The 12,968-nt window shown below is 60.2% G+C and overlaps 2 protein-coding genes across 2 annotated transcripts in view; both read left to right on the top strand.

Moving 5' to 3' along the window:
* Positions 1-1,826: 1,826 nt before the first annotated feature.
* On the top strand, positions 1,827-3,413 carry SLC18A3 (solute carrier family 18 member A3). The gene has a single exon (XM_006216091.4). It carries the CDS (start codon positions 1,827-1,829, stop codon positions 3,411-3,413), a length of 1,587 nt encoding a protein of 528 aa, XP_006216153.1.
* A 4,339-nt stretch (positions 3,414-7,752) lies between these two features.
* The window catches only part of CHAT (choline O-acetyltransferase), a 47,535-nt gene continuing 42,319 nt past the window's right edge, over positions 7,753-12,968 (top strand). Inside the window, exons 1-3 of the mRNA XM_072972307.1 lie at positions 7,753-7,827; positions 10,623-10,814; positions 11,491-11,609. Coding sequence (XP_072828408.1) covers positions 7,768-7,827; positions 10,623-10,814; positions 11,491-11,609 — 371 coding nt within the window. The 5' untranslated portion in view covers positions 7,753-7,767. The remainder of the gene's footprint in view (positions 7,828-10,622; positions 10,815-11,490; positions 11,610-12,968) is intronic.

Genomic DNA, 12,968 nt, shown 5'->3' with positions numbered 1-12,968 from the left:
CTCAGTTCTCTGTCTCTCTGAACTCAGATTCTTTGCCCTGCATCGCGATGCCTCCTTGGGGGTGGGGAGAACCGTAAGGAAAGAAGCCAGATCCAATGCTAGTTTGCCTTTGAGGCCAGAAGGATGGGAAGAATCCTCTCTGACTCTAGAAGAGAGAAGCAAACTGTGCTATCAACAGCACAAGTCTTCCAGCCGCCACTGCCTCAGAGTCTCTATTCAGCCAGTCTGCAGATCAGAACACGGACTCGATGTGCCATCCACGGTCAACGCTGGAGACACATCAGGCCCAGCGCACAGCCAGGGTGGCTCACCTCGCCTGCTGAGAACCGGGCGTCTCAGCGGACGTGGCGCTCTTAAGGTGAGCCCCCTTGAGCCTCTGATGGGAGGAAGGCTGCTGGATCCTGCCCAGAAAGTGGTCGCGGCGCCCACACGGGATCCCTTAAGCTCCAGGAGTAGACTCCGGAGCTGGGATCTAGTGGTACGTCACTCCCAGAGCCCACCCGGGACTTGGAGGCAGCTCTGGAGATTGGAGGGGCGGGGGTGGGGAGGAGGCGGGACCTCGCAGAGCCGAGGGAGGGCTTGGTGTAGTGCGAAGAGGACCCGGGAGGAGTTAGAGTCGGGAAGGCGTGAGGAGGAGGGAAGGGAGAAGAGGCGGAGCTGGGGGACCCGGACAGTTAAAACGGAAAGGGGGAGTACCGGTTAGGAGAGGTTGGTGAGGAATGCGGGAAGGTGGGCGGGGCAGGGCTGATATTCGGGGGCCCTGGGTAGTGACGAGGCGAGTTCTTCTTCTCAATCCCCAGATGCTCAGAGGCAGGAATTCTCTGCTGTGACACTCTCCCCAAGGGCTGGTCGGTCGGAACCCGGTCCAGCAGCCTCTGCGCCTCCCCCCTTCCTTCCCCGGCGTGGAAGGGGCCAGGGGGCGGGGCCAGAGAAAAGGTTGGGGGATCCGTCCTCGGCGCCCCTCCAGTCACAGCCCCATATTCCAGCTGCGAGAACAGATGGACGCAGCCGCGGCTCACCTCGGGGACTCCTTGCCCGCTGTGCGCCGAGATCCAGGCTGAGTCGGAGATCTGGAGCCCCCAGCACCCACCTCTCCCTGCGGGGCCAGGGGAAGCGACCGCTGTGCGCCCCCTTCCGCGGGGAGAAGAGCGGGCGCGGATCCCACGAGTCCTAGAACTGCGGGGGCAGAGAGACCGCTTGTCGCGTGGCGCACCCAACCTCAGGGGCTTGGCCAGGACTCTTTCCGCACCAAGACCCCTTCCTGGGGCTTCCAGCCGTGGCGCATCTGGGGAGGGGACCCCCCTCCCGGCAGCGCCCCGCCCCCAGCCCCCGCCCCGCCGACGTCGCATTAGCATGAGCGACGCAAGTGGCCCGGGCACCACTCGGGGGCCGAGACTCGCCGCGTCACAGCCCCGAGTGTAAAGGAAAAAAAGAGTAGGCGGCGGAGGAGGAGGCAAGAGCCGACGCGAGGGGAGGGGAGAGCGGCGGGGCGAGCGAGCCGGCGGGCGGGCGGCAGCAGCATGCCCCTCGGCCCGTGCGGGCGGCCTCTCAGCGCTGCGGGGGCGGCTCCGGGCGCGCCTCGGCCGCAGCGCTCTCAGTCTCAGGCCCCGGCCCCTCTGCACGCCCGGCTTTCCTGACCGCCCCTGAGCCGAGAGGCGGCGGGTTCGGAGCTCGGCTCCGTACAGCGGCGGCGCCTCGCCGGACAAGGTCCTTGCCTTTCTCCTGGCACAGGGTCCCCCGAAGTTCCGCGCCCTCGTGCCTGGATTGCAGGGCGCCCGCGCCGGCCCCGGCCCAAGCGTCCTCGGAAGAGCGGCCGGGTGGGGGCAATGGAACCAGCTGCGCCTACCCGCCAGGCCCCGGCCGCAGCCAGCAAGCTGTCGGAGGCGGTGGGCGCGGCGCTGCAAGATCCCCGGCGGCAGCGGCGCCTGGTGCTGGTCATCGTGTGCGTGGCGCTATTCCTGGACAACATGCTGTACATGGTCATCGTGCCCATCGTGCCCTACTACATGCGAGCTGCCAGCGAGATGCCCACCCCGACCTCCAAAATATCTGTGCCCAACCTGCCGACGCCTATTCCGGCCAATGCCAGTACCAACACGGTCAATTCCTCAGAGTCCTCGACGGGCGGGATGCCGACCGGGTCTGCGGAGCAGCACCACTACCCCGCGGACAGCGAGGACGTGAAGATCGGGGTACTGTTTGCCTCCAAGGCTATCCTGCAGCTGCTGGTGAACCCCCTGAGCGGGACCTTCATTGACCGCATGAGCTATGACTTGCCGCTGCTTATGGGCCTGGGCGTACTGTTCGCCTCTACAGTGATGTTTGCCTTCGCAGAGGGCTACGCGATGCTCTTCGCCGCGCGCAGCCTGCAGGGTCTAGGCTCTGCCTTCGCGGATACGTCCAGCATTGCCATGATTGCTGACAAGTATCCTGAAGAGCCTGAGCGCAGTCGCGCGCTAGGCTGGGCGCTGGCCTTCATCAGCTTCGGAAGTCTAGTGGCGCCGCCCTTCGGGGGGTTCCTTCACGAGTTCGCGGGCAAGACCGCGCCCTTCCTGGTGCTCGCCATCGTTTCCCTGCTCGACGCCCTGTTGCTGCTGGCGGTAGCCAAGCCCTTCTCGGCTGCGGCGCGGGCGCGGGCCAACCTGCCGGTGGGCACGCCCATCCACCGTCTCATGCTGGACCCTTACATCGCCGTGGTGGCAGGGGCGCTTACCACCTGCAACATCCCCCTCGCCTTCCTCGAGCCCACCATCGCCACGTGGATGAAGCACACGATGGCTGCATCCGAGTGGGAGACCGGCCTGGCCTGGTTGCCGGCCTTCGTGCCGCACGTGCTAGGCGTCTACCTCACAGTGCGACTGGCGGCGCGCTACCCTCACCTGCAGTGGTTGTATGGCGCGTTCGGTCTGGCAGTAATCGGTGCCAGCTCGTGCTTGGTGCCCGCCTGCCGCTCCTTCGCACCACTGGTGGTCTCGCTCTGCGGCCTCTGCTTCGGTATTGCGCTGGTGGACACGGCGCTGCTGCCCACGCTGGCCTTTCTTGTGGACGTGCGCCACGTCTCGGTCTATGGTAGTGTCTACGCCATCGCTGACATATCCTACTGCGTGGCCTATGCTCTCGGGCCCATAGTGGCGGGCCACATTGTGCACTCGTTTGGCTTTGTGCAGCTTAGCCTTGGCATGGGCCTGGTCAATCTGCTCTACGCACCCGTCCTACTGCTGCTGCGCAACGTGGGCCTCTTGAAGCGCTCCCGCTCAGAGCGCGATGTGCTGCTGGATGAGCCACCGCAGGGTCTGTATGATGCTGTGCGCCTGCGTGAGCGCCCTGTGTCCGACTGGGACCGCGAGCCTCGCAGCCCACCTGGCCCCTTTGACGAGTGCGAGGACGGCTACGACTACTACACTCGCAGCTAGCATCCCCGCTCCTCCCCCTGGCCACCCACCCCCTCCCCACTCTACCCCCACTCCCGGGTCAGGGTGGCTGCACTGTGAGCACACTGGCCAGTCAGGCTCAGGGCCCGCCCCCTCCAGCGAGTACCCCAGCCCCTCCTTTGTCTTTATTTCCCTTGCCTGGGTCCCCTGTCTGTGACTCTTTCTGTGTCCCCCTCTCTCTCGTCCACTGGGGCGTGGAGCACTGAGGTGCGTGAATTGATGTACTTCTGGCAGAGATGAAGAGAAGCGCCGGCGGTCTCCTCGGGGCTCCCCCGTGTAGACCTGTGCCTCTGTCTGTCCTTCCTTCCGTTCCTCCTAGTGCCAACTCGTCCCGCTGCACCGCGGTGCCTCCGGGCTGAATCAATAAACCATATCTGTACGAGACCGAGTTTCTTTACTGATGGGAGTGGGAGACTGGGCAAGGGGCCAGGGCAGAGGGGAGGGTGAGCTGAGTCTAACCTCAATCCAGGTCTCAGTCCAGCGGGCACTCGGAAAGCCTGTGGCTTTTTTGCTACCTGGAAAAGGAGACGCAAACCCAACAAAGGCTCCCACCCTGGAACACCCTGGTGCACACGCCCGCAGCCCGCGCCAGTCCCTTCCCCACCCTAGGCGCAGCGCAGCGCCCTAGGGCGCCGCCCGGGGGAGCCTGAGTACCCGCTCCCTCTGGGTGCGTCGGCCCCGCCCCTGGAGGACACGCCCTGAATCAGCCTCAGAGCTCCCCGGGCTTCGCTTAGAGCAGCTTGCCCCGTCCAGGCTCCGAAAGGAACAGAGGCCGAGCCGTTACGAGCAGCGGAAGGAAACCCGCCCCATCTTTAAGGGCCCGATTTCTGGAAACGCGCGTGTATGATTGTGTGTGTTTGTTAGAGAGCTAGGCTCTATCCTACACGGAGTGGGGAAACAGTTGTCAGTGTGTCCACTGTGTCCCGGCTGTGGGGGGCTTGAGTCGGAGCTGGAGAGGGTGCGGGTGTGGGAGCTTCTACCAACCCCCCGCACACACACACACACCGGGTCCTGAGTGGAAGCAGCCACCCAGGGCTGTCAAAGAAGTCTCTCTACCTTGAGTGAGGGTCCCCAGAGTCGCAGACCGGCGTTTGTGCACCACTTCCAGTCCTGCAGCCTGCGGGCCTCGTGAAGGCTACAGCGTTCTCTGATCCTGGCATGGAGAGGCCGCTGTGTTGGGGTATGCCTGTGTATTAGACAACTCCTGTGGGGGTCTGCGCTGCTGGTGTGTGCACGTCTGTTCTCGATCTGCGTGTCAGGCTGAGTGTGTGGGCAGAGTCTGCCTTTGTGGGTCTGTCTGTGTGTGTCCCCGTGGAAGGCTCTGTATGGGGGAGGGGACGGGACTGCTTTGTCTGGGAGGAGTGTCTGCCTCTGGCTGCATATCTCTAAGCATCCCCAGGTCTGTATCTGGCATATTCCCCATAGCGCCGGCTGGGATAAGTGGGAATAGAAAAGAAGGACCTGCAGTCATCAACAAACAGGTTGTTGTTGTTGTTTGTTGTTGTTGTTGCTGTTGTTGTTGTTGTTGTTGTTGTTGTTTTGAAAGGAGTTGCAGTGGGATTGGAGCCTGCCCTAGACGGTGGGGGAGTTCACAGATTTACCCAGACCCAACCCTCCCCAGAGTTCTACAGATGCAGCCACAGCTGGAATAAAGGGGTTGGGGGAGCGCTGGGACTGAGGAGGCTGGGCTGAGGGTGATGGACACGGGTGGGGCCGGGATCTGCACCCCGCTCTGGGGGCCTGGATTCCGCTGCCTTTGCAGGAGCTAGACCGGGAAGCCGTCAGAGCAGGGAATGGGGGGATCCCGGAAGGCGGCCGGGTGGGGAGCGCAGGGATAGAGGATGGAGAGGGAGAGAGGTAGGGGTGGAGCTGGGAGAGGCAGGAAAAGGGAGAAAGGGGAGGGAGGAAGAGCCGGAGGAGGGAGGGGAGGGGACTGGCGCGGCGGGCTCGCTCGCAGCCAGTCGCGAGGCCGCGGGGACCCGGCGACGTCGGAGACTCCACCGCGGACAGAGGCGGCAGCCCCCACCCCCGCACTGCTGACGCGCCCCCGAGTCCCTTCTGGCTTGCATTCCAGCCTCTCGTCCTGCCTGGTGCGCTGCAGCGGCGGCAGCGGCAGCAGAGCCTGGGAGAGCAGGTGAGAAGGGCTGGGCTGGCGAGCGCAGCGCGGGGAGCGGATCTCGGAGCGGTGGGCAGCGGAGGGAGGCTCCATCCAGGGACCGCGCCGGAATCGAGACGCCCCAGCAGCCGCGGGGTCCTCCGAGTCCTGAACGGCAGCGGCCGTCGGGGCACAGCCAGGAGAGTGCGGGATTCCGCGGCTCTGGCGTTTCCCCCACCCAGGGTAAGGGGCAGGGGAACCGAGAGCAGGACGATGAGAAGTTGGGGGGAAAGGGCTTGGACAGGCTTGACCGTCAGGGCTCCGCGGCTCCACCTGCGTGTCCACACTGCTTCTGGACCCCCATCTGCGAAGTGCCAAGGTCTGCGCGTTCTGTGCCGTTGGAGGGTCTGCAGGTCTCACCCTGCCCGCCATGAAGTGCGAGCGCACATCCGCTTCTCTTCGACTCTCTCCGAGGAGCGAGGTGGGGAGAAGGGGGCGGGCGTGCGTGGCAAGTATAAGCCGGGTAGTACGGAGTCTCTGGAGTGCGGGGACAGCCGGTGGTGTGGGAGCTGAGCTGGGCTTGGGCCTCCAGGGCTGCGCAGAGACCCCTCCAGGCAGCCTGGCTGGCGGGAACATGGATTGGGGGCACCCACTGACACAGAAAGATACATACATACACGCTAGGTGCCAGTCCAAGGGCCAAGAAGGAAGTGCCGCTGGCTTCTGGGACCAGGCCCTCCCGTTTGGCACGCACAAAACCATACTACTTCTATCTCGTGTGCCTCTCCAAGACGTGGAGTCTCAGGCTTGACTAGCATCTTCCTGCTATGGCGCTGGCCGGGGCCAGAGCAAGAGGAGGCACTGGCTGGTAAAGTTTTAAAGCCTTTACCAACTTGACCTTGCCCTCATCACCCCCTCAAAACTCGATAACACTGGGGTCACTTTTGCAGTGGACAGGGGCAGCCCCTGTGCTGCACTGGCACTGATGGGTCTAGGGACCACCTAGTCCCCGGTGCTGTGCCGAGGTGCCAGTGCAGACTCGACATTCTCTGTCCAGTGCAGCCAGGTGATCCCCAGGCTCCTCCACCCCTGGGCTGGGTTTATCTTTCTGGATGCTCTGTGTTTGGATCAACTGTGCCTTGCACCCAGCGCCCCGCCTCTGCCCCCTGCTCCACACTGTGCCTACCTGGGGGTGGAGGTGTGGTGGCAGTGATGGAATGGGCTAAGCCTCAGCCTTAGGCTCTTGGAAGACAGTAGGGAATGGAAGAGTGGAAACGACAGGGGTGTGTGTATGCTTCTGCAAGCTTATGCTTAGGGGATCTCTGAGGGTAGAGGTTGGGCCCCACCAGGCTTAAAAGCTGGCTTTGCCCCTCTTTGGTCTGGCTCACTTCTACTGCATCTTCAAAATTAATCCACCTCTCTCCAGGCCTGTACAGATGGCCACTAGGGACTGAGCTGCCTGGCTTCCCTGTGTGGCCCACCTCAGCATTCCCATGCCTCCCACACTGGGAGCCTATAGACCAGAGACAGCCTAAGTTGCAGCCCAGCCAGCAGGGTCCTCCCTGCCTTGGCCAAGGGTCAGCTTCTAATCAGCTCAGAATGCCTCCTGGAGCCCAGAGCCTTAGAGGACCTTGTATTCATTCATGCACACATGCATTCCTTGTACTCAGCTACCCAACACTGATTTTACTCCACGCCAGGTGCAGAGCTAGGGCCCAGAGGTGATGCAATGAACAGTACAGGTGTTGTCTTGCCCTGGAGAAGCTCACAGTCTAGTGGGAAAGAGATTTTTAATCTGCAAAGCACATATCTATCGGGTCCCTGGCAGGAGCAAGGCAAGTGCTCTGCCAATGACCCTTCGTGGGTTTGGAGTGAACAAGCCTAGCCCTGCTCCCTCCCATGCGGCTCTGAGGTAGTCAGCTGAGCCTGGATGACAGCAGTCTTGTGGGGCAGGTGCCAGTTGGATGCTCACTTCAGGCCCTACTCTCTCCTGTCTGGAGGCTCGGAGAGGATGCTGTGGTCAGGGGGACAGGTCTGGAGGTCAGGAGATTGGGGCCAGGCCTATAAGGAGGCCTGTGAACACTACTGTCCAGCTCTGGCCTCCTCACAGGACAGGGGGAGGGTGTCAGGCTGTGGGAGCTGAAGGGTCCATGGCAGGTCTATGTGGTTGTTGTGTTGATACCTCTCTGCTTCTTGGTCCCCAGGTCTGCACCTCTGTTTCCCCAATCAGGAGTCGCCAGGATGCCCATTCTGGAGAAAACCCCCCCTAAGATGGCAGCAAGAAGTCCCAGCAGCGAGGAGGTGCCTGTGAGTGACTTTTAGAGCCCTCTCTCTCATTCCAGCTCTCCCCACTCACAAGCCTTTGCTTCCAGAGCAGTCCTGAGTGGGACTGGTCCCCCGTCCTTGAGTGCCCCCCAGCCCTGCTCTGTCCTGAGCAAGAGGCCCATGCTGCAGCCCTGACCAGAGTTTGCTGAGGAGCCCGGGAGGGCCTGGAGGGGCTGGGAGAGGCTTCAGGGGGTACCGAGGGAAAGCTGATAGCCCCCAAGGGCAGGGAGAGCCCTTCACCTGGGCCAGGTACTCTCTCTTTTCTCCCAGGGCCTCATCATCTCCAAGTTCCGCTTCCAATGGCTTGAAGCCAGTGGAGTTGCCTAAGGATGAGGCTGAATTTCCTCCTTTAAGTCACACACCAGCCCCAGCCGCTGTCAGCCCTGGGGTCTTTGGCACCACCTTCCCTACTGGTTTGAGTCAATGCCGCCCCTCCCCGGGCAGGCATCCTCCCTCCCAACCTTGCCTTGCCTTCCAGAGTCATAGAGCGACAGTTCTGGTCTCCGTGTTGTTTCACACATCAGTCCCTCTGCCACACTTGTCTTCTTGACACTTCCTTACCCCGACCCCCCACCCTAGGGCTTCACTGGAAATCCTGATCAGAACTTTCTGGCTTCTCCCGGGAAGTTGCTTCCCACATTGTCTGTACAAACACCTGACAAACACTGTTGATGCCTCTGGTCCACAGCATGTCCCTCCCTTTGGACTGTGGCTGCCTTGAGAGCAGGCTCTGTCTCTCCATTGTCCCTGAATCCAGTCCAGCGCCTGGCTCACATGAACTTCCCAGAGATGTTTATTGACCTGAGATCCCAGGGCCCAAAAACCCTCATTTGTACGAGCCCCTGCCTCTCTACCTGAGCAAGAGCCAGAAGCCCATGCAAGTGTGGGAAGAGCCCCGAGGGGTGGAGCCATCTGAGCAGAGATTTCCTGTCTCACTCCTTCTTACCATCTCTGAATCCCAGTGGCCCAGGCTGAGTCACTGTCAGAGCTCTGAAGAAGGATGGCCTGTTTCCAGCAGGAGCTCCAGCCAGACCTGCTGGCACTCTTGGCCAGGCCACCCGCTGGGCTGGGCTGGGCTTTCTGTAGGTGTTTGCCCACTCACCCACCACACCGACCTCCAGACCCCAAGAGAAGGAAGAGGGAACCAGAGGGGCTGGGAGGGGAAGCTGGACCCGACTCTCTGGAGGTGGGCTGGGCAACCTGCAATGCCGCCCAGACCCCTCCTCGAGTGTTCCCCAGGGCAGGAGCAGCCCAGAGTTGGCACTGACACTCTCCCCCCTCCCTTTAGGACAGTGATCTCTAGAGACAGGCTCAGACAGGCGAAGGAACCCATTCAGTCATCAGTGCAAGCTCCAGTGCTCACTCACTCACGGTCCGCTTGCCCAAGGCTTCCAGGGGTGGAAGGGTTCGCTCCCATTCCTACCACAGCAGGAGAAGAGCATGGGCAAGCTTTCAATGGATTCCTTCACTCCATAGCCCAGCCAAGGTGGAAATTCACTGCCCCCAACACCCTACAGGGGAGAAACCCCTGAAAGAAGGCTGCCCGCTGTCCCTATCTGCACACTTTGTAAAGTTTCAGCAACAATATGACAACTTCTGCTTTCTGACTGTGACCAGCTAAGTGGGATGGAACAGGGAGCAAGGGAGAGAAAGAAAGAGCAAGAGGGAGGAAGATCGATTTCAGGTCTCAGCTCTGCCATCGAATGGCTGGATGACCTTGGACTCGTCTCTCCACTCTCTGGTCCTCAGTTTTCTCATCTGAAAATGGGACAAAAATAACATTGAGATCCCTGGCTGACAGATCAGGTTCAGTGGGGACTTCTATTCAGACTCTCAAGACATTTTGGGGGCCCCCAGGTATTATGGGTTTTCTCTTAGGAATCACTCCGAAGGGCTGAGGACAGTAATAGCATAATAACATTTTACGATGTGCCTATTTGAGGCTAGTTGTTTCGCTTATTTCATTCTCTCTGCATCCGTCTCAGGTAGGAATTGTTATTTATGGCCTAAGGAGGAGGAAGCCGAGACTCGGAGAGATTAAGAGGGGAAGAGCTTTAACTGCACTCCGTTCCCCCATCCTGTACCCACATGGAGCCCAGTGCCCCTCCCTGGGTTTCATAACTAGGAGGGATTTACTAAGGAGCCCGGTGCATGAGTCATCTTCCCAGGGAAGATCACGCAGAATTCTGGTCATTAGGGCCAAGCTACGAACTATACCTCCCACCATCTTTCACTTGAATCTCTCCATTCGAGGCACACCCTTTGGGTCCAGAGATCAGCTGGATTGTGGGACCCCAGTGGGGAACAATTCCTAAATTAAGAATGGCCAGTATCAGTAACGGGACAATTTCATCTCAGGCTCATTCTTTATGGGTTATAAGCACTTGAACATCCATGATCTCTTTGATTTTATGAAAGGTAGAGGGTATTACCTCGGTTTTACTGGAGAGGAAACTGAGGCACAGAGATGGGGGTGATTTGCTCAAGATCACACAGATGGTCAGCAGCAGGGTCAGGGCATGAACCCAGGTCTGCCCGGGTTCGATATCAAGGTTTTCCCTGCTTCCTAGAAGCAGGGCTAGGGAGTGAGAGAAAGCGAATGGAAGCTTCCTAAGATCGCGATTCTGCTGAGCTGAATCCTGAAAGCAGATGAGTCCCTGGATGGGGAACAAGGATGGGGTAGATGGAGATGGGCACTGGGGGTCAATTAGAGGATGGGCATGGACCACACAGAAGGACAGGCACAAGAGCCTGAGAACCTTCTCTTCCAGGGGCTGCCCAAGCTCCCAGTGCCCCCCCTGCAGCAGACCCTGGCCACTTACCTGCGGTGCATGCAACACCTGGTACCTGAGGAGCAATTCAGAAGGAGCCAGGACATCGTGCGGCAGTTTGGGGCCCCTGGCGGCCTCGGTGAGACCTTGCAGCAGAAGCTCTTGGAGCGGCAGGAGAAGACGGCCAACTGGGTAAGTGTTGCCTGGAAGGGGCAGACGAGGAAGCCATGGGACAGGAGGCGGAAAGCAGACATGGAGACAGAGGGATGTAGATGAGGGAAAGACTGGTGACAGAGATGGGGCAGATGAAGGGACAGGCATTGGGGAGAGACAGAGGGATAGCAAGGGGCAAGGGTGAGGGACAGACAAGATTGGGGTGGAGATGGGAAAGGGGACAGAGAGGGGACAGATGGAGATAGAGATAGGATGGTGGGGAGAGGCAGGGTACAGAGATGGAGGACAGATGTGGGACAGGGAAGGGACAACAGAGCATGAGCTGAGGTCAGGGGAGCAGAGAGTAGTGAAAGGCAGGAATGGGACACTCATAAGGACAGGTAAGGGGGTACGGATAGAGCCCCAAACAACCAGAGTGAAAACTGGATGGAAGAAGGAGATAGAGTCCAGGGCAAAGTCAAAGGGCAGGCATGGTGGGTTTGGGGAGCACACAGACTCTAGCGCATAACTGGGGCTCAGTGCATGTTTATGGAATGAATGAATGAATAAATGAATAAAAGAAAGCGTGATCCAGTTAAGGATCCCTCAGGGCTGCCAGGTTGGGACTGGTGCCCTCCACAGGCAGGGCGCCCTTGTTTGCAACGGTGTGTGTGGCCATCAGGGGTGATGGAGCCCTACCCCCGCTCCCTGACAGGTATCAGAGTACTGGCTGAATGACATGTACCTTAATAACCGCCTGGCCCTGCCTGTCAACTCCAGCCCGGCTGTGATCTTTGCCCGGCAGCACTTCCAAGACACCAATGACCAGCTAAGGTGAGGCCACCGTACTCCTGGGGCCGTAGCTTGGGAGTCTGCCTGGAGGAGGGGGTTTGGCCCCAGCATCAGGAAGGAAAGGCCAACTCTCATGCCTTGGCTGAGCTTTCTGAGGCCAAATGGCCCTGAGACAGTTGCCATCCAGGCCATGGGGACGGGAAGGAGGTTGGGCCAGGTCCTCAGAATTTAATTACTTAGGGTCGGGTGGTCACTACTGGAGGTCATAGGGTGGACCCCCTTCCCCGTGTCCCCATGGCAGTCTGGACATGGTTGAGGGCCCCAGGAGGAAACCTGTACCCTCTCATCCCGCCAGTCCTCGAGGCTGGGGCCGGTTACGGGGACACACTGCCCCAGGCCATGTCAGAGAGCCCCAGCTCCAAACAGAGGCTTTGAGGGGGTGGAAATGGTTCCTTCCCGGCAGCCAGCCGCTGCCAGTGCCTCTGCCATCTGCTGCAATTTCAGAGCTCACTGAGCTGCTGGAACTGCCTCTGGGCCCACTGATGATGATGGAGGGGCCAGTTATGTAGGGGTGGAGCAGGGAGGAAGGGTCTCCCTGCCGGAGTCTCTCAGAGCCAAACCCAGGTCTCTGGCCTCAAGACCCGGATGTGGCACAATGTGGGGACAGTTCAGAGCCCGTTAAAAAACAAGAGGCGGGGCTCACCTCAGCCTCTGGGCAGGGCTCAGTGATGCCGGAAACCACCCCCACCCAATCCCCTCCTTCCTCACCAAGCCCAGCCCACCCCCCAGCTGTCTGGGGGCAGTCTTCCCCCTTCCCCTGTAGCCTGGGCCTTCCCTGGGCAGAAGGAAGTGTGCAGATGGATGAACGAGCTCTGAGGACAGTTCTCAAAATTGCATCGAAGAGGGGAGTTCTCCTCCTGATGCAATTAAGCCGGGCTCATCATCCACACACAGTTAAGATGACAAGATCCTGAGGCACGGGTCTCCCCTCTAACACCTGATTTCCTTTGCATTAGCATCAGGGGGACCAAATGACTGACTTGTCCCAGGGGATTGAATTCCCTAGAACCCCGGAGGTCCTGGCCCAGTCCAGCCCAGCCCCAGCACCAGGCCTTTCCCGGAAGAACCGCACCCCTGACCGCCTAGCCCTTTCCTTCGTGCTCTGTGGCCTCTCCTGGCTTCCTCCTCCTTCTCCTCTTCATCCACCTTCTAGGTTCCTTTTCTCCCCCAAGTTCTCTCCTCTGGACCATTTTTATCCCAAGCTTTTCGAAGCTGACAGCGTGGGGGGTGGGGGTGGGGCAGCAGGAATTCCATCTGATTAGCGCATCACCAAGGCCAGGCGGCTGGGGTAGTGGGCAGGGTATGAGTTTGGGAGAGCCCGAGAGAGGAGATGGGAGGGAG

Source organism: Vicugna pacos, chromosome 11 (assembly GCF_048564905.1).
Source record: "Vicugna pacos chromosome 11, VicPac4, whole genome shotgun sequence".
Taxonomy (NCBI): domain Eukaryota; kingdom Metazoa; phylum Chordata; class Mammalia; order Artiodactyla; family Camelidae; genus Vicugna; species Vicugna pacos.
This window is presented reverse-complemented; position numbering and strand designations above follow the sequence as displayed.